The sequence below is a fragment of the Corvus kubaryi genome, unplaced genomic scaffold (genome assembly GCF_017639235.1).
Source record: "Corvus kubaryi isolate FWS band 111438036 unplaced genomic scaffold, C.kubaryi_AGA036_p1.0 split1-131, whole genome shotgun sequence".
Classification (NCBI taxonomy): domain Eukaryota; kingdom Metazoa; phylum Chordata; class Aves; order Passeriformes; family Corvidae; genus Corvus; species Corvus kubaryi.
In genome coordinates, this window is record NW_024582073.1 from 16,772,130 (window position 1) to 16,791,543 (window position 19,414).

General features: G+C 38.5%; 1 protein-coding gene across 11 annotated transcripts in view; it reads left to right on the forward strand.

The window, feature by feature from the left end:
* LDB2 (LIM domain binding 2) overlaps window positions 1-19,414 on the forward strand; it is a 213,153-nt gene that overhangs the window by 161,553 nt on the left and 32,186 nt on the right. For all 11 annotated transcript variants that reach the window (XM_042053223.1, XM_042053225.1, XM_042053226.1 and 8 more), the window contains exons 4-5: window positions 4,197-4,319; window positions 5,942-6,025. In XM_042053223.1, the coding sequence (XP_041909157.1) occupies window positions 4,197-4,319; window positions 5,942-6,025 (207 nt within the window). The remainder of the gene's footprint in view (window positions 1-4,196; window positions 4,320-5,941; window positions 6,026-19,414) is intronic.

Below are 19,414 nucleotides of genomic sequence, written 5' to 3' on the forward strand. Positions count from 1 at the left end.
TTCTAGCACGTATGTGAGTCCCATCCCTTTGCAGGGCCCTCTCTGCCACCTCCCATTGGGGTGGGGCTCAGAGGAGAGGAAGCTGCCAGTGTGTGGTGCCCTGGTGAGCCAGGAAGTGTGAGCCCACCCCAGCCCCTGTGGCTTACACACAGATAGACAGAGAAGAGACCAGATATTCCTATTAGCACCTCTTTTCCACCTGTCTGCTCATGAGAAGCTGTGACTCCTGGCCATGGGCAGGAGATGTGCCAAAGTTACACAGTAGCTGCTTCACTGCTGAGCTCCCTAAAGCGATTTCTGTGTCATTTCCCTTTGTGTTAGCTTTATTGCAATAGCAAATAAAAGAGGGTTGGTTTGGGTTTTTTTAACCAGTAAATACAGTACACTTTTCTCAATGCAATTAGATTATTTTACTTATCATGGCAGCACATGACAGCATTGTTATTTTGGAAAGGAGGTTAGCGTCCAGCAAGTCAAAGATGAACGGACAGTATGGACTGGGCTGGGTGCCCGCCTCCTGTGAGGGGACCACAGTTGCCCCCCGCAGCACAGTCCTGTTGTGTGCAGTGGGTCTCTCTGTCTGCTGCAGCCCCAGCAGTGCACAGCTTGCCTCAGCCTTGACGTTTCTCTGGCAGATTCCGATATAAACCTCTGTGTCCTGGTGGAAAAGTTCAGGTGGAGATGTGATTTGGATTCTAGGAGAAAAATTAGGAGGGTTTAATGCACGTATGTTTAAAATATGGCTTGTTAGTAAGAGCAAATCTGAAATACAGTAATTGGTGAAATAGGGGAGAAGAGAATATATTACTCTCTCAGAAATAAGTTAGAGCTGAATGTTGTCTCAGCTGTGCTTGTTTAACTCCTAGCAGAGATACCAAAGGCACAGATCTTGTACTCAAAGGTAAACTCCTACTCTCACAGCATCGGTGATGGAACAAAGCAGACCTCCCATAATAAGCCCCACTGCAATGGGCTGTGTAGCTCCTTGGATCATAACTGAATTTGACCCAGTGAAACTACCATGAGGGGGGGGTTTAATGCAAAACTACAAACTGTTTCTGTTTCACAAGAAAATTCTAAGCTGAAAATTCACTAACTTCTGATATAACAGACTGTGACACTTTCCATTATGTATTGAATCAAGAATCCACAGAATCAAGAATCAAATGTATTTTATTCATTTCAACATTTTGCTAGTTAGAGCAAATCACTGCATACAGCAGTATTGGATGAATACATAAAATGGCATTTCCAATTCTTTTCAAACAAGTGTGGCCAGAAGATGCCTAGCAGTAAGAATATGAATAGTCCAGCTTGTCTTTAGAGGCTGAGAGGTCCTTGTAAAGTGTCACACACTTTAAATTTTTTTTATCAAGATATAAATAAGTAGTATAAAGAATTTATAACAGTTCAATGGCATACATAAAAATGTTGTAGAAGACTAAAGGCAAGACCACTCTGTTTGTTTACTTGGGAGATGCTCCACTTTTTTCTTCCGGTAGATGAAAGTTTTAGGAGTCCTCCTAAGTCTGTTTTCACCATGTTTACTCCAACTCTGGCACTCCCACTTTATGTGTAGGCAAATTGTTTTTCTACACTTATCAATGTTTGTTTCCCAGTAGAATGGCAGAGGTGGGCATTGCCTTGACCACTAAAGCAGTGGGCACCCCATGTGCTCACTGCTCTCTTCCTGCTCCCAACAGTGCAGCCATCAGCTGGATTGTATTGGTGAAGCCCTTGAAACTCAGCGATTTTAATCCTTACTAATAATACCAGACATTGCCCAGATTTGTATAAGCTTTAGATTTCTTTTCAAGCAACAACTCATGTTTGAGAAATGGTAGTTAATAAAGGGGGAGCACTTATAAAGATGCCCAGTGTTGGGAGAATGAGATTGTGAGCAATAAGGCACAGGACCAAAGTTGGTTTTCATAGGCATAAGCAGCTGAAATTCCTACAATTAATAAGTGCAGTGAAGGGGTTAAAAATCTATTGGTTAGTTTGAGAAATGTTCTTTTTTAGTTTTTTCCTGGCCTAGTCTAGAGCAACCACGTGATACACTGAATGCCTGCCAGCCTCTTTCTTGTTGATCCTCCGGAGACCATCTGTGCTGGGGGCATTGATTAGAGTGTGTCTGCTGGGATTACATCTTTTCTGTTGCCATGCCAACTAATCAGCTGATTTTGGTTACCACAGAAACAAAATGTCAGAGCTCACAGTACGGTAACATGAATTCAGCACAACAGAAAATGTTTTCTTAATTGGAGACCCTTTTGATTTTTTGGATTCTGTGTAAAAAGCAGCTTTCAGGAAAAAAAATAGCCCTTTTAAAATAAGAACTGTGCCAATTTTATTGATTAAAAACAATTTGTAAAATTCTACTTTACATAAGGAAATTAAATTCCTTTATAAGATGTATAAATTTTTACCACTGTAATATGAGGAATGTGTTTAAGTTTTTCTATTAAAATTTGTTAATGCCAGTGCCTAAATCTGCTAAGAGCTTTCGCGATGTGAGCTTAAGAGAAGAAACATTTGAGAAGCCACAGGTCTTATTATAAAAAATTATTTTAAACCTGAAATGTTTTCACATTAACTGGTCAGTAACCAGGATCTTCGGTCTCGACACAGTAACATTAATAGAAAATATTTTTCTTCTGTGAATCCTTATGTGTATGCATGTGTACCCTTGTGTAATTTCTCATCATAGTGCAGGTGATGTGAAAATCAAAATAAGGGTGAAACATAAGGCACATTAAACATCTGAAGGCATCACTAAGGTGTGTTGAAAAGGGCAGATGAGAACCTGTTGCAAGATTCTCCTTCACAGGTCTACAGGAAATTGTCTATATAGTATGCCTGTTAAAATTACCTATGTATTTTTGCAGAAACAATAAGGAAGAAAAACTGTAAGGGCATTAAAGTGAACTGTTAACCAGAAAAGCCACACATTGACCAAGTGAGAGCTCGCCAAGTCTGAGTTGGAGCTTGTAAAAAGGCTCAACAGACTCAGCTGAATCTGGGGTGGTTATTTTTCAATCAAATACTAGCTGTATTAAAATTAAAGTTGTAGAAACCCTTTCTTTTGAAAGCCATTACACCCTGTTTCCACAATATCTCTGTACCCTGCACTTGCAAGCTTACTGTGAACAGGGGTTGTAAGTCTAAATATCCAATTTTTAAAAAAAAATCAACAGTGATGGTCAGTTTTCAAATCAGACATCATTTTCAATACTCCACAGTGCCCCCAGTCAAGATATCATGCTGGGCTTGTATTTTTCACCTTAAAGAAGACCACAACCATGTACTTTTTCCACATAAAATTGTGAAGAGTTGTTTAAAAATCCCCAGTAATTTATTTTATTTTTCATTTATAGCTAGTACCCACTTGCTGCATTTATTCCTCCCATGTCTTCTGTCCTTTCTTAGACAGAAGATTCCTCACAAAACTGTGTGAGCCACTTTTGGTGGAAGTAGCTTCATTGTCCTGGCTCTCCTCTGCTCCCCTCAGTCTCAAACCTGTGAGGAAAATAGAGCTCCATGATGGGTACCAATCTGGCTTTCCTTGGAAGGGGGGATTAATAAAACTAGATAAGAAATGAAAAAAAAAACCAAAAAACAAAACCACAAAAAACAAACCAAACAGGACAAAGTGTTTGGAAAAGACAAGGACACTTGGAAAAGACAAGGAGAAAATTAGTGAAAAAACCCAGGTTTGGCCCCAGGCATTCAGGGCATTGCCTATTCCAACTGGACATGAAAGAAAGGTTTATATGCCAAGCTGTAGAAAGGAAAGGGCAGTCTAAAACAGGTTGGGAATGACTGGTTCAGCAACTTGCCATCGAGTGCACTCAGTTGCACCACAGCCACCACCACTGTGAGGTTCAGTCATTAATTAGCAGTAGCAAACTATGAGGCAAAGAGAATTGATGCAATAAACAAGATTAAGTGCACAATATTCTATGTTTGTAAAATGCTATAAAATCTATAGCATTATAAGTTACTGTCTCTGAGGTAAGGCCTATGAAGTAATTTTCCCACATTCATTCTTTCTCCCCAAGAGGACAAAAAACAATCTAGCAGAGATGTACAACAGAATACTGCTCTGATATTTTTGAATGTTGTTTAATCGATGATACAATACCATTGAAAACAAAATTCCTGGGAATTTATTTCATGCATTTTATGTGTTCTAGGTATGCACAGAAGGACGTCTTATCTTGGAGTTTACTTTTGATGATCTTATGAGAATAAAAACATGGCACTTTACTATTAGACAATACAGAGAATTAGTTCCACGCAGCATTCTAGCCATGCATGTAAGTAATCCTTTATTCATTTGACCTAATGCAAAGAGATGAGATCAGGTTTATGAAGAGCTCCAGCAAATTTCACACCCAAGGCAATTAACTATAAATATTTTGGTTTGCCTGCAATTACGTCTATTTACAAGTTCTTTCATCACTCCCTTGTTTCTCAGTGCTCTATTATTGCCACTGTTGCTATGTTTTCATTCTGTTTTAGCATGTAATTTTCTTTTTAATCCCACTTGGTGGTCTGTATGATTTGGGTCCAAAATCTCTTCTTATTGATATGAACTACACCTAAGTCTGTGAATTTTCATCGTTGTAGGTACGAATGATATTTAAGCTTTAAATGAAGAAACTGATGTTACCCTTGCATAGACGTAAGATAAGAAATTGCCATATATTTACTTAGAAACCATTAGAATTTTAATCCAGACCTTCTTTTTGTTCCACATTTCATGACTTTCTTTTGTTATTGGATGAAAACACACTCAATGAAACATTAAAATATTAAATATTCTACAAGTTAAAGTCAAAATATAAGAAGGTAAATTGTGGAGAAACAAAGAACATGCTTTTATTAACACTTTCATTTCTTCACCATAGAACCATTCCTACTAGTAATGCCCCAATATACAAAATCAGGTGCAGGACTATGGTTTTATAAAGGGTAAGAACACAGAACCAAAGATATTCCTATATTTTAACATCAAGTTACTTAGATATCTATAGATAAAGATATATTCATAGTGAGGAATTTTAAATCGCTTAAGCAACCTGGACCTTTTTTCAAAGTGCTATTACAAGCCTGAAGAAAACACCTGTGAAAACCTGCCCCACCATTTCTGTCCCAGCATTATCTGCTGTTTTAGGGGACTAATCAACTGGACTCTTCAACAGTATCCCATTAAGGGACAATGAGGATGGCCATGATCAACATTATGTATTTATGGGACTTCTACAATTCAGAGTCGAAGCAGGTTAGACAGCAACCAGCAGGTATTAATTTTGTAACGAGATTAATCTCATTTTAAAGAGGAGGCTGGTCTCACAGGTAAAGATCCTGGCTAGGGTCAGGGAAGCACTATACTTGCATTTTTCGCTGTTTAATTCTGGCAAAATAACTTAGATTAGAAGGGTTCTCCAGACTGTGCTTAATGTCATATACTTGATGAGGTCTTTCTGCTGCAGTCTCTTTCCACAAAAAGAAAATGATAAGTTTCTTATTCCTGCCTTTTTCTGTCTAATGTCCTGGGACCCCAGCCAACAAATAGAAGGCTCAAAGTGTACTGCAACCCCTCAGGAAGCTCTTTGCTTCCTGAGCAAGTGAGCATGGTGGGGCCATGCTCACTTTTATGACCAGACCTCTTAGGTCTATCTTTTGAATGGATGGGCAGGGATCAAAGGAACATACTAGAGAACAGTCTTTAGTCTGCTCCAATACTGCTTTACATTTTCCTATGCATATGGAACTCCAGCTTATTACATAAATTTAGCATCAATGTGTAATTTTTCCATAGCAGTGGCACTGCTTTTCAGGGAACCCTTCCTACACTCCACTAAACACACAGAAAAAAACCAAAAACAAACCAATGAAAAGCAAAGTGAAAATTCTTTTTTCCTTTGTTGTTTAGGCACAAGACCCTCAGGTGCTGGAGCAGCTGTCCAAAAACATCACTCGAATGGGTCTGACAAACTTCACCCTCAACTACCTCAGGGTAAGCATTCCATAGCTGATGATTATTGTGAGCATTTTTTAAAAGGTACTGTTGGCTTTGAGTCAAGGTAATGAGAGCAGAGCCTGTGTCACTCAGGTAAGAAATTGACCTAACCCTTAATGAGGGTGAAGGAAAAACAAAGACACCGTAGTAGGGATGTAGCTGATAACAATAGGCTATTAAAAAAGCTAAGAATTTTATCATTCACTCCAAGCCTTGTGTGAGTAGCCCCTCTTTTTAACAGTCTTTCTTCTCAGTTTTGAGTAATGCCTTTATTTTATTGTAAGCAAGAAGTTCCCAATATTTTTCTTCTCTGTTTCACTGTGCCTGAGAAAATGGCAGCTAATTCTTATTAAAAGCTGCCTGTCTTCTCCAGCCTTTCAACCTTGCCACCTCTTCCAGGCAGAGGCAGAGCTGAGGGAAAGCTCAGCTCCAGCCCTGTTTGCAGCAGTCCCTCAAAGCAGTCCTCACTTCACATGCCTCTGGGAGCCTGAGCTTCCTCCTTAGCCTTGCACTGAATTGAGTGCGGTTTTTACGATTAAATAATGCATTTGTTTCCATTGCTTTTTGACCCCTAAAGTGCATTCAAAGTTTAGATGTTTATTTTCATTTTTGAAAGTATTCCCTGGTGTGGGCTTACAATACATACACAGAAATACAGATTTGTAGAGTTCATATTTCAAGCTTCAAATTCAGATTTTTCCTGTTTCTAGGAAATTGCTCAATGATACACCAAGCCAACTTGGGCAAGAGTATCTGGTTTTATTCCTTTTAATTGTGTGAGTAATTATTCAAGGCACTTTTAAAAGATAAAATGAACACTATAAAATGTAGTTATTTTCAGCCTAATGAAGAGCTATACCTAAGTCTGTAATTTAGCTGTACTTCATTCAGTTCTATGAGCCTTGTAATACCTTCCCTATGGATGGATGGAGTCCTGTCCCCAGAATGTTTTGAACTCCAGGGGAGACAGGGTGCAGAACCAAGACAAGTGATGAGATCTCTCTCACTATATCCCTACAGTTTATAGATAGCTTGTAGTTGTATTTACTCTCCCAATAGCATAAACCATTGCTGATTGTTGCTTATGTGGTGTTAATGTAAAAATTACTGTTCAAATTATAGCCTGAGTTGTGCAGGGCAGGTCTGGTCTATTGTAACTGAAAGAAGAATATGGCATAAAACCTCAGAGGAATAATACATTTCATTAGGATTTTTCCATGTGTAAATGTAAGGTTAACATGTCTGTGTAATGCACATTGTATTCTCGTGGTTAGTTTAGTCCGTGATTTGGTACAGAGAGCAGCTCTTGTGCTTTGGCAACCCTACAGCCACACTGTCATTGTTTTGTGGCAGGGCATCCTAGAGCATGTCCTAGCGAAATTCCTTGTGGCAAACTGGGCAGAAAGTGTCTGACTTAGGTAGGCTGTTTCCGTGGTTTCTTTGCAAACTGTGCAGTGGCACCAGACACTGACCCCCTTGTGGGGTGTTTGATCCCCTGAGCGTGATGGGACACAGCGTCGTGCGCTTGGGCTGCCCCTCAGCCGCGGGACTCTGCAGCCTCCACGGGGCCCCAAGGGTCAGGTGGAATTCCCAGCACTACCTCTGTCACTGACCCCTTCTGGGTCCTCTCTGGAATAGTCTGTGATTGCTCAATGTGACACTGGAAATGACAAAGGCAGGGTTCCAGTTAGGAGGCAGCTGGCATCAGGCACCCATGCTGCTCCCTCTGTCAGCATCAAAAAAAAAAAAACAAGAAAGGAAGAGGGAGAGGAAGAGGGAGAGGGAGAGGGAGAGGGAGAGGGAGAGGGAGGAAAAAAAACCCAGAAAAAGAAAACTGGGATCAAGATAAGCACTAGGGAGATGAGCAGTGAAGTGGAAGGGGATGAAAAGATGAAGTCTTAATTCTTTTCTTCTTCCAAACTAGTTTTGTTAGCTTAACAGATGACATTAGGTCTCTGGGTGCAAAGCTTCCTCTGGCTCCTGCTGTGGTGATTCCAAGAGGAAATCTTTTTTTTCTCAAGCCAATCTTTACATGTCTCTTTTTCTTGTGGTGAGGGATTGATCATTCTGCTCTTTTTTTCAGATGCTCGGTTCATCATGGCAGCTTGTATTACATGGTGTATTTCCATTTTGATTTGTTTCTTTTCCAGTTACTTTCCTCTGTTTATTTTAACATGAAAATCTTTTCTGAGCTCATCCACTAAAAATCATGCACTAAAATAATGTAAATGTACTTAGGTTTAAGGTGTTCTGTTTTGTTGGTTTTTAAGTCAGCATTTTATAATATTTTATTCAGTCTTCCCAGTGTTTAGTAATTAGCACTGTTGCATGGTTTTGAATAAGGATCAGAAACTAAGCATAAAAATTATTTCTTTTTTTTCTGCTGCACACAGCAAAGGCTTGTGATACTCATGAGCAAAAACTTCACTGATGGGTGGAATTAATCATTTTTTTTCTCCAAAGTGCACACAGCAGCAAGCTGTGCTGCAGTTTCTTTAAAGGAAGAATTTAAACCTGGATTTCAGATAGTTGTGATATAAAAGCATAGCCTGTGTTTTTTGGGCTCTAGACATCACAGAATGCTAAATCATTGCTAGCTGAGATAATTGCAGTTGCTGGCATGTAAACCTCCATTCCTGAGTGCCACATGCTTGTAAAGCCACAGCTTTGGATGTGTGCCCTGATTTGTCTTCATTCACTACAAGTAAAACTGTCCAGCATAGAAGAACATTGATTTTGTAAATCATATTTAATATAAATTTAAAATATATCTTCTTGGAACCTGGAAATGAAATGTTTTGTCCTATGTCAATTGCCAAATGGTCTTTCTCTCTGTTTTCTCTGGCTCTGTGTAAGATCATAGGCTTCCTTTCTTGCTAGTTATGAGTTTGTTTTGTTCCAGCATAATTGATTACCTCATCAATGGGGTCAGCATACTTTGCTGTAGCTGCTGACTAGGAGTTGAATAGGCTGTCTCAGAAATAATGAGCAAAATCTTGTAGGTTTTAAATTAATATCAAGCTTTTTAAAATGTAATTTCTTATCAAGTCATCAAGTAGTAGATATTATGAACTACCAGATAATAAGGCCAAGACCTAGTCTCAGTCAGTATGAGTCCAGGAACAAACAGGAATCCTGTACAGAGTTTGAAGGCGAAGATAACATTGAGAAGAACAGTTTCCACCAAGCTACAATAATTTACTCCCCACATTACCTTCTTTTTTTTCTACACAATTTTTTAATTGCTGAGCTATTTTATTTATAGCTTCAATGCATAATGGATTTGAATGTACTCTAAAAACAATACCTCTATACTAGCTGCACTCTTCAAAATTTGGAGCTCAGATATTTCTTGCTGCCATCTATAAAATGATTCATTCTCTTAAAATTTCTGACACTAGTAAAAGGTCAGCCCCTACTGTCAGTTAGACAGAATTACCTGGCCTAAGCCTTGAAATATGGTAGCATCTTGCCCAGCTGGTTTTCAAAATTTTTCTCTGCTTTCTTTCACAGGCTGGGCTGGAGTGATTTCTTAGAGCTCTTCCCCACATGTATCTGTTGCATCCTCCCCACACTGGCTCTGGTAGCCAGTTTATTGATGTTAGTGGAGCTAAATCTGCATCTGCCCCTTGCAAAGTTAGAGTTAGCATGGCAGAGCGCGTCAGGAGAGGTATCTAGGCAGGGGAATGCGCACTCCCATTTCCCCTTACATCCTGTATGACTCTATTAACCAGGGCTTGCTTATCTGAGCTACAAATTATCCAATTTGTTTGTTTTCTATATAAGACAATAACGAGGTGTCACTATTGCTACACAGAGGACAATATTTTCTGAGTCCTCACTTTCACTAATTTAGTTCCTCGCTAGACACTTTTGGATTTCTTCTGCTAGGAGGATAATGAGAATTATTTAATTGGACACAATTTTCTAAAGGCACTACTTACATTGTAATCAAAAGCTATTTGTATGTATACCCACTGTGTACACAAAATTTTCTTTTGCACATGCAAAATAGACACACATGCAACAGCTTCCTTTAATGTGCAGGGAAATTTTATTTTCTAAATATGGTTTCAAGCATGGGAAAGATATGAGCTCAAATAATTTTGGAGCTATTTTGCTCCTAATCCATAACAGTACGTGGCATCTATCTAGTCATTATTTTACAGCTGTTGGTGTATCTTCAGTGAAGAAGGAGAAAGTTTACATGCATACATGTTAAGGACGCAATGTCAAGTGCTTGGGGGAAAATAAATGCTATATTTAGAGTCATGCATGCAATATGAACTCATTTCCCTTTATGAGTTACATTGTGTCATCATCATTGAACTACATCATCAGGCAGTGTGTTTCCCACAGACTCCCCACTGCATGCAGTGCATGGGATGACTAGCCCTCACTCTGTAGCAAGTGCTTCAGTGCTACTCATTTTCTTGTCAGTTCTTCCCCAGCATCATTCTGCTACCTAGGGAAGTGGTGGATTCACAATTCCTGGAGGTATTTAAAAGACCTGTGGAGGTGGCACTATGGGACATGGTTTAGTGACAGCCTTGCAGTGCTGGGTTGGTGGTTGAACTCGATGATGTTAGAGGTGTTTCCCAACCTAAATGACTCTCTGATTTCATCTCAGCTGCAAACCTTAATGGCTGCATGGCTCCTACCAGCTAAGGAGGCATTGTTATTCCAATGCACACGTGTGGGGCTAAGGCACATGGCTGGGCACTGGGGCAGTCTGAGGGGACAGCTAGTGGGAGGTGGCCATTCTGAGAAAGCAAGGGCCTCATTTTGCAGAGCACTTGGGATTTTATCTTGCCCCATGTACTAACAACAAAACTATTGCTGTTGGAAGCAGTCTGTTGTCTAAGGCTGGCTATGTATTTGAAAAAGTAGATGGTGTTTCTGGAAACACACTAGTGAAAATTCTTTTTCCATGACTGAGTACAGCTTGGGAACAAGGGCAGTTTGTTACAGCAGCACTGGGCTACTCCAAAGCCTATCCTTTCTTGTTCTGCAGCCCCCTGCTTCTGCTATGTTTCCATGTCTTCAGTAACTACGAGTGAAGCCCTGCACAGAGGAACTTCATTAGCTTTGTGCTGTGCACTGAATGGGGGGTGCTAGGGAGACAGATGTGTTCAGATGCTGTGTCCTACTGGATGTGAATGAGAAGTTCTATTAAGGGTTCTCAAGCACTCAAAGGAGGCGGTTTGGGTCATTTAATCATTTTGGTGACTTTCATAAGAAAGCTGCCAAAATTTTAAAGAATCCTCTGTACCATAGATGTTGAAAGCAGACACAATATTTTGTAGTCTTAGTTCCTATAAATAATGGAATTTTTCAATCTAAACAAATCCAGCTTGGGGTAGCTCTTCACAGGAAAATACAGTCAAAACCAGAGGGTTCTCACAGAAGGATTCAGATTACTGTAGCTGGCTATCCATAATCTATCTGTGCCAACTATAATTAGCTGATTCTGCCAAGGTTTTCTGGTAATGTAATTTCTTAGCATTTATTTTAGTAATGATCACAGTGGTTTCTGTTCCTCTCTTTTATGTATCTAATGCTTTAGGGATAGTTATATGTTACTTTCAGAATAATAAATGAGAAGAAATGTGTTCTTTGCAAAAGCTCATACAGTCAAATGTTAGCTTTTCACTTTTTTAATAAAGACAGAACATCACAGAATCCTTATATCAGGAGTTAATTCATCATAAGCATGAAATATCAGAGAGAACAGGGATGGGAGAGTTGCAGAAGAAGGGACAGGTAGAGAATTAAGCACCAACTTAGAAATTTTCTAAAGCAAAGATGGAATCTGAAGCAACCCCTGGCTAGGACATGGATTGGAAAGATAATATTCATAGTGTTAGAAATAATACTGGTGTGCTTTTCATCCCTTGATTTCTAAGTATTTTGCTAAAACAAATGGGAAAATTGCAGCACATGAGGAACAAAAAAGGATGGAGCAAACCCAAAAGCATTTAAAAAAAATCAGATGGCAATTTTAAACCAGACTGGAGAGTACAGTAAGCTGGTGCATTAGTGTCCTCTTCTGCTCCTAATGACTCAGAAACAGATTTTAGTGTTTGTGAGTATCAGAAATTTCAGAAGTCAGTGAGAAGTGGGGAATGGGAATAGAGAACAAGAGACTACAGAGATCAGAGTACAAATTGGGATTTTAGCAGAAATGGCAGCTTTGCCAGTATTCTGGAGATGGTAATGGCCAGTTTTCACATAAAGTGCACTACCAGGCTCATGAGTATCAGTTAAGGAGAATGATGTGTGTGTATGAAGACAAGCAGTTGCTGTGCTCACTGGACATACAGACCATATGACCTTTGAAATAAAATTAAGGTCTGGACTAATGAGAATGGAAGGATGATAATCAGTAATGTGAGTCCTTGAAGCATCTATGAGTAAGAAATCAGAATGAAGTTAGGTTGGAGCAGTTTAAAATTAAAAATGTCAGAAGGGTAAAAGGGAGAAAAAGGAAGACAAAGACAAAGCACTAGTTATATAAAAACAAGCTACAAGATTTGAACTAATAATGTTATTTCAGAAAATAAAAAAGATGAAGAAAAAAAAGTCCAAGAACACAGCCACAGGCTCTCTTTTTAGAAGACCAATTTAAAGCTTGGACTAGTATGCAGTACAGTCATAAATAATAATAACTGTTAATTAAGTTTAGGAATGAGACCTGCAGAGGTACAATTTGTATGAAGACCTGAAAATGCCCAAACCAGCTTCTTGTTCAAAGCAATGAAAACAGCAAAAATTTTAATTAGTTGTTTAATATTGAATATCCATCAGTATTTGGCATGAATTTTTATGCAGGGAGGAGTGAGTGCTCCAAAGAGGTCAAGAAATAGGCTTTAATGCAAAGCTGGTGGTTCAAATCTTTGTTCTTGGAAGGAGTTGGTTTAGAACCTAAACTATTTATTGTGGAAAGCTTATGCAACTCTAAGATTTGCTTTTCATTTAGAAAGGGAATCCTGTAGCCTACCCACTCATGTTTTTAACCTTCATAAAGATAATTTCATATCAATTGGGATATCACAAGCAACTAGCTCGTATAACCTTGTAAAGTAATTTTCTATACATAGTTAACTTTACTTGTTAGCCTGCTTATCCCCTTTCTTTCCCTTCCCCTGCCGCTCTTTCTATACGTAAAACAACATTACTGTTTGCCCATCACTGCTGGAGAGATCTTCTTTGATGCATCTCAAGCTGAAATTTGACTTTTTAATAGAAAGTTTTCTCTGGGCTATTGAGTTTGATCCTACGTCTAGGATGTTTCTTAAAAGCCTTTATCTTTCTGGTTGATGCCCTGATTGTTGTGTTTATGGAGGATACCCACCCACTTCGTCACTTTTAGTCCATATACTTCCATTTTTTCATCTGTAACCTCTCCATTTTATATTCATGACAGAACCCCTAAATACCAAAATCTGACTCTAAGCAGTAAAATAGTTTAGAGACTATTAGTCTGGGTTAGAGACTGGCACAGAGAAAGCTAAATTTGTCTTGTGGTCACCTCCCTTGTACTGGTGCAAGCACTGTTGGAGCCAGGTCAGGCGACTGATCTTATGAAAGAACTAATCTAATCCTTTTCACCTAAATTATGACCATCCTTAATAGCTCCCCAAGTGATACTTGTGCTGGGCAGAGAACAGAGCAGCAGTATGGATTTTTATAAGCTGGCATCTGTCAAAGCTGGACCTCGTTTCCAAATTTGGCAACACTGATAGAAGAAGACAAGAAAGAGCTGGGGAATCCTACAGACTAAGTAGGATTCCATGAAGCTGTAAATTTCTGTTTCATTCTTCTGGATCTGGAACATTATATTGATTGTATCTGACCTATTATTGTTTCACACCGCTCTAAATGTGTTCATTACACTAGAGTGACTACTGATTTTCAGCAGTAGAATTTAGAGTAGGTAGTTGCTCAGAACAGATTATCATAATTTACAAAACTTGAATTGAAAACAAAATAAGCATAAAGAGACAAGGTTGATTTTTTGCACTACTTCTGAGTGAAAAAGAAAATTCTATCTGTATACACTTACATATCAATCTAAACAGAACACCCGTTTCTGTAGGTGTCCTTTGAACCATACTGTTCACTACCTTTGCAATTATTTGTCATTATTCTCCTACTGGAAAACTTCAGTAAACGTTTTCCTTGCTGTATGCACACATTTATGAATATTGGTGTCCTACATTAATGTGTAGATCAGTGCATTCCTTTTGATTTCTAAGCATACCTTCTGTTGATATTAAAGGGAATATGAACAGATGTATCAATTTCATAAATGGAAACCCATGATTTTGTGTTTCATAAATGGAAGCCCATGATTTTGTGGTTTTGTGTCTTCAGGTAGACCCATGGGATGTAATGTGGAGAATTCATAGGCAGCACCAATCCGCAAAGGTGCTGAACCAGACCTGTACTGATGTCCACATAAGGCTTGTGAGCAGAGTGGAGGCAGAAGACATTGAGAATTGACACAAATATTGTGTAATTTCTAGTGTTGTGTTCTGCACAGCTAAAAAATTCTGCTGTGTTAAATATTCCTCCCTACTCTGAATTGCTTCCTTAATCCTGTGCTTTGTTACCTTTTCTACTTGGTGTTGCTGCCTCACGATTACTCATAATAAGGCAGTTTGTTAATCGAAGATCCAGTTCAACATCCATTAGAGTCAATGGGTATATCTCCTTTGATCCAAATGTCATCTCGTCATTTTCATTTGTTCACAGGTATTTTATACACATAAAATCCAATTTATTGAAATTAATTTCTCTATTCCTTTAGGCAGTTTTAGCCATGAAAATGTCATGCTTCATGAACAGCAACAACAAATGGTTATTTTTATTGCTTTTTTGGTTTTCTTTTCTTTTTGAGTTTTGTGACAAAAGAAAATTAGCTTGATTAACCACAGATTATAGTTTTTAGGTGAGCCCAAAGGAATAAATATCAACTTGGGGATCTGATTTGAAGAAATTTAAGCAAAGAAAAGAATGAAGGAATACAAAAAAAATAGCGCTTTCATAGCAAGACAGAGAATTTTCTCATTTTATTAATCATTCAGGCAAAACTTAGAGCTGATTTAATTAAAGGACTGTGCACCATTTCTATCCAAGATAAGATGGTTTTACATAAAGTATGAGCCACATGAAAAAAACTCCACAGCTGTATTCCCTAGCTATGATTTCATAGCATTTCTTTTATAAAGCAGGATTGGACTTGGTCATGCTGGACCAAAGCCTTCAAATTAAACACAATCACTGTCTAACAAAATGTTATTGGTGATTAGGCAGGGATCACAGTACTCTAGAGCAGACCTTGTCTCATTCTAGTACTTTGCTAGTCCAGCCTTTCAGTATTACTGCTGCATACCACAATGGAATGTAGGTCCCATGTCTACAAGAAGGCAGAGGTTTCTTTCTAGAGACTTTCCAATCCAAGTAATGAAATATAAAATGGAATAATCTTTTAATAGTGATATGCAAAGGAAGGAAGTAAATTTCCATCTTCTAAACACCACACCAGACCTTTTCAGTGATTAGCTTTTGACAAGGTATATTAGAGCTATGGTATCATTTGAAATATTATAGTCTATTTAATAGCAAGTCTGTATTTTATTACTATCCCAACATCATGGTGGTATTCTAGCGTATCCTTGGATGCCTTACTGATTTTCTTCAGCAGTGTGTGAGATGAGATGTTCAGCCATACAAAGGAGAGTATATCATATATTCTATTGCTAAGTGCCCTTGAACAATGTAATTTTAAAAATGAATTAATTTTACTAAAATAATTGTGGTAAGAAACAGAACATGAAATACAGCTTGGCCATTATGATAGTTAACAGTGTAAGGAGAATGATAAATGATTCAGAACAAAACATATGTTCTTGAAGTCTTTCAATGTTATCACCAAATATAATATTCATGATACTTTTTGTTTCTTTTGGGCACCTTCTTGGTGTCTAATTGTATTATGAAGACCATCTGGTCTCTTTATTTCTCAGTTTCTTTGAATTCTTTCTAGTTTAATATAAGGATATGTTGATTCCTGTAGTCTTCTTTTGATATTTAGATTCCTACTGTGGGCCACTTTACTACATAAGTAAGCTTTCTGTTGCTATAATAAATGATAGGGAAAACTTCTGCTTTCCATCACACACTTAAGCAAACTAGAATAGCATCTTGGAAAGCAGTGACCTTTCTCCAGAGTGACATAAGTGGGTGCGAAGCTTCTCCTGTGGCAGTTACATATTTCATTACCTGTAGAAATACAAGGTGTGAACACCATCAGATTAATCACAGCAGCAAAGGACATGTGGACACTGTCATGGTCTGACCTCCAAGGTTTGCTCCAAAAGCCTCTGGTCTCTCACTTCTGCTGAGAACACAAGGAAATAGCCAAGCAGTTCTCAAGGCTCTTCTGAGTACAAACCCTGTTTAAAGGGAAAAGGCTGCCTCCCTTATAGACCAAAAAACCCACCACAGAGGCTTCAAGAACTGTCTTTTTCACTGACTACTAGAGCAGGGATTAGAAATACATGAAGCAAGGGGAAAAGCAGCAGAAGCAAAATCTACCCACATAAACCAAAGCACTGCAGCCCTCCAGGGGACTTGAGAAGGATGCTGTCTATGAGGTGCTCTCACTTTTCTGCTTACATTGTCCTTCCACATTTCTTGCATCAAATTCTGCTAAAGACCACTTCCTTAAAGAGCAAAGAAAACCAGAGAAATCATTGAAAGGGTCAAAATATAAAACATACTTTTTAAATGCTGATTGGTTTGGAATGATATTTTAGGCTTTTTTCTCGCCTTTTCCTTTAAATGAAATTAAAGAGGAAAGCAGCTTTTTTTGATACCTGCTATGAAAGCTGTTACTGGTCCTTGATAATGCCTTTGTGTAAGTAGAAGTTGTGGCTGCTTAGTACTTCTCAAGATGGATGTATCATGCCAGCTTTTGCCCCTAATTTATATTCTCAAGCAAACCTAAAGGGAGCTTACATTTTTAACTTCCAGTGTTTGATTTCATTGTTCAAAGTTTTGTTCTTTTTCTTTCTTAGTTTCTTTCTGAACAAAAATTAGATTAGAAAGAACTTCAAAGGATATCGGCTACAAGAGGGTTGTTGATTTCAGTGGAATTATACCAAGTTATAAAAAAAATCAGGTCAAAATGAGAAAAACTTAAAGAAGTATATGCATTTAATATTCTTCAAGCTTGCTTCGACAAAGCTTTTAAAAGGTGATCTGCTTACATTTTGCTCACGCTCATTTCTTTTAGGTACATAAACATATGCCTTTCCAAACAATTAATACAGTTCATCTTTGCTCAACTTCCTACTAGTAAAGCCAGAATTAAATTCTTGAAACAGTGTCTGAGGACAGTTAGAGATGCAGTCCAAAAAGCTATTCATCTATATGTGTAATCATGGAAGGTGATGTATATGAAGATGGAAACAACCCTTTGTCATTGCAGTCTAGCTTAAAGGTGGTCTGTGCCTTAGGAATAAGGCAATATGGGCAGATCTCATTAGCTACTTTATTCCTATCTGCAAGGGCTGTTAGAATCATCCATTTAATGACACTCAGCTTTCTGTGTTTTAATTAATAAGGCTGTGTGAATCTGGTATATCATAGGAATTGTGACTGTACAGAAAACGCTTTTGGTGATGAACAATTCAACTTTCTACTTGGAAGCACTCAAAAAACTTAAACAAAACCCCAAAGGGGTTAATTTGTGATGACTTTTTTTGTTTTTTGCTTATCATATAGATATTTTTATATTAATATAAAATTTTGTGGTTTTGTCAATTCAGCTGAAGAAAAACACCCTTATATTTGTTGGCCATTTTAGGCAGCATGTTACTGCAGCAATGGGAAAGTCTAGGGAGTGCATCTATGGTTGGTTATCAGTCTTAAACACCTTGAATAAATTGCATAGCATCAGGAAAACCAGATGACTTCAGCCATCCAAAAAATACAAGAAAATGCATTGCCTGCAGCCTCTTGCCACTATTATAAAATAGAAATAATTATGAAGAGGGGAAAAAAGTATGTCTGTGTACATTTACTAAAGTATATGCCCATGTCATCATTGAAAATGTGCCTGAAAGTTCTAGCATAGTAAAGCCATTTCATATAATGAATTTTGTTATGCCTTCTCATTTTCTGTGGACTCTGAAAATCTAGATCTACCTGCACTGCCATCATCGTAATATCTAATGTTTTTGCATTTTATTTTTTTCATTCTAGCAATATTGTTATAAAAGCCATTATGTCCATTGCACAGCTGAGGAGCTAAGGATACTTACAAGGACATAAAGCCACAGTCGGACACAGTGGCTTCACTGCAGCCTTCATCTAGAGGCTTATCTTTTTGGATTTCGGTGCTTGGGACACCACAGGCATCTGTGCCATCCTGGTTTCAGCTGGCCACTATGTTGCTTATTCGTACAGCAAAGCACGAGAGATGGGAGGCGATGCCTGGCTTTATCTGGTATTCTAGAACCCTTGCCCTAAATTCTTGACATATGGGCCAACATGCTACTTAACCTGAGGGAGTTGAAAGCCTCATGTGTACATACACCACGAACAGGCTAAAAAAAAATAGTGGGTGCTGTGAGCAACCTATTGAGGCTGGGCCATGATGCAACCAGGAAGGCATGGCTCCCTGGGTCAAAAAAGGAGTCAGATTGTTCTGGCTGCTGGAGAGCATGGCTGAATAAAAACAAGGACTTATCTTCTTCAGTCTGCCCTCAGGATTCATCTTTTTAATTGAACAGTGAACGGCAGGTTGGAGTGAAGATGCTAGTGGTTTCTCTTCTGTATACACAACTTGTACTTTCGTGTGCTTAAGCCATGTCAGACTTAGAGTTCATTTGCCTTTTCAAGACCCTCAGGTTGTGTTCATCTTTGTATATTAAACAGCGTCTAGTGGTGTTCTTGGGTATCTGAATGAACTGTCTATACTCTTTTAGAGCTGTTCCTGCCTAATTTGCTGACTTTTAGAGAATTCCTCAGTTCAAGAGTTGGCATGATAGTCCACCGTTGGAAGGGAATTTGTATGTAGTCTCCTGTCTTGGTGCATAAGAAGGCTTAACTTCATGAAGGCAGGACATTCTCTGCCAGTTGGCCTCACTGCCAGAGAACTGTGCTGGCACATTTCGTTTACTAGAGTTGCTATGTCTTAACGGTCTTAAACACGATGTTTTGTGAATTCTGAATTGTTTGAGTGTGTACGACGCACACCTCAACCTAGGTTGGTGAAACACAGCACTTCCATGGCTTATACTCTTGGAGTTGAATGCTTAAATGTAGGTACTTTGGGATGCCTTTTTTTCTGGTGTTTGATTTAGTGCTACAGCT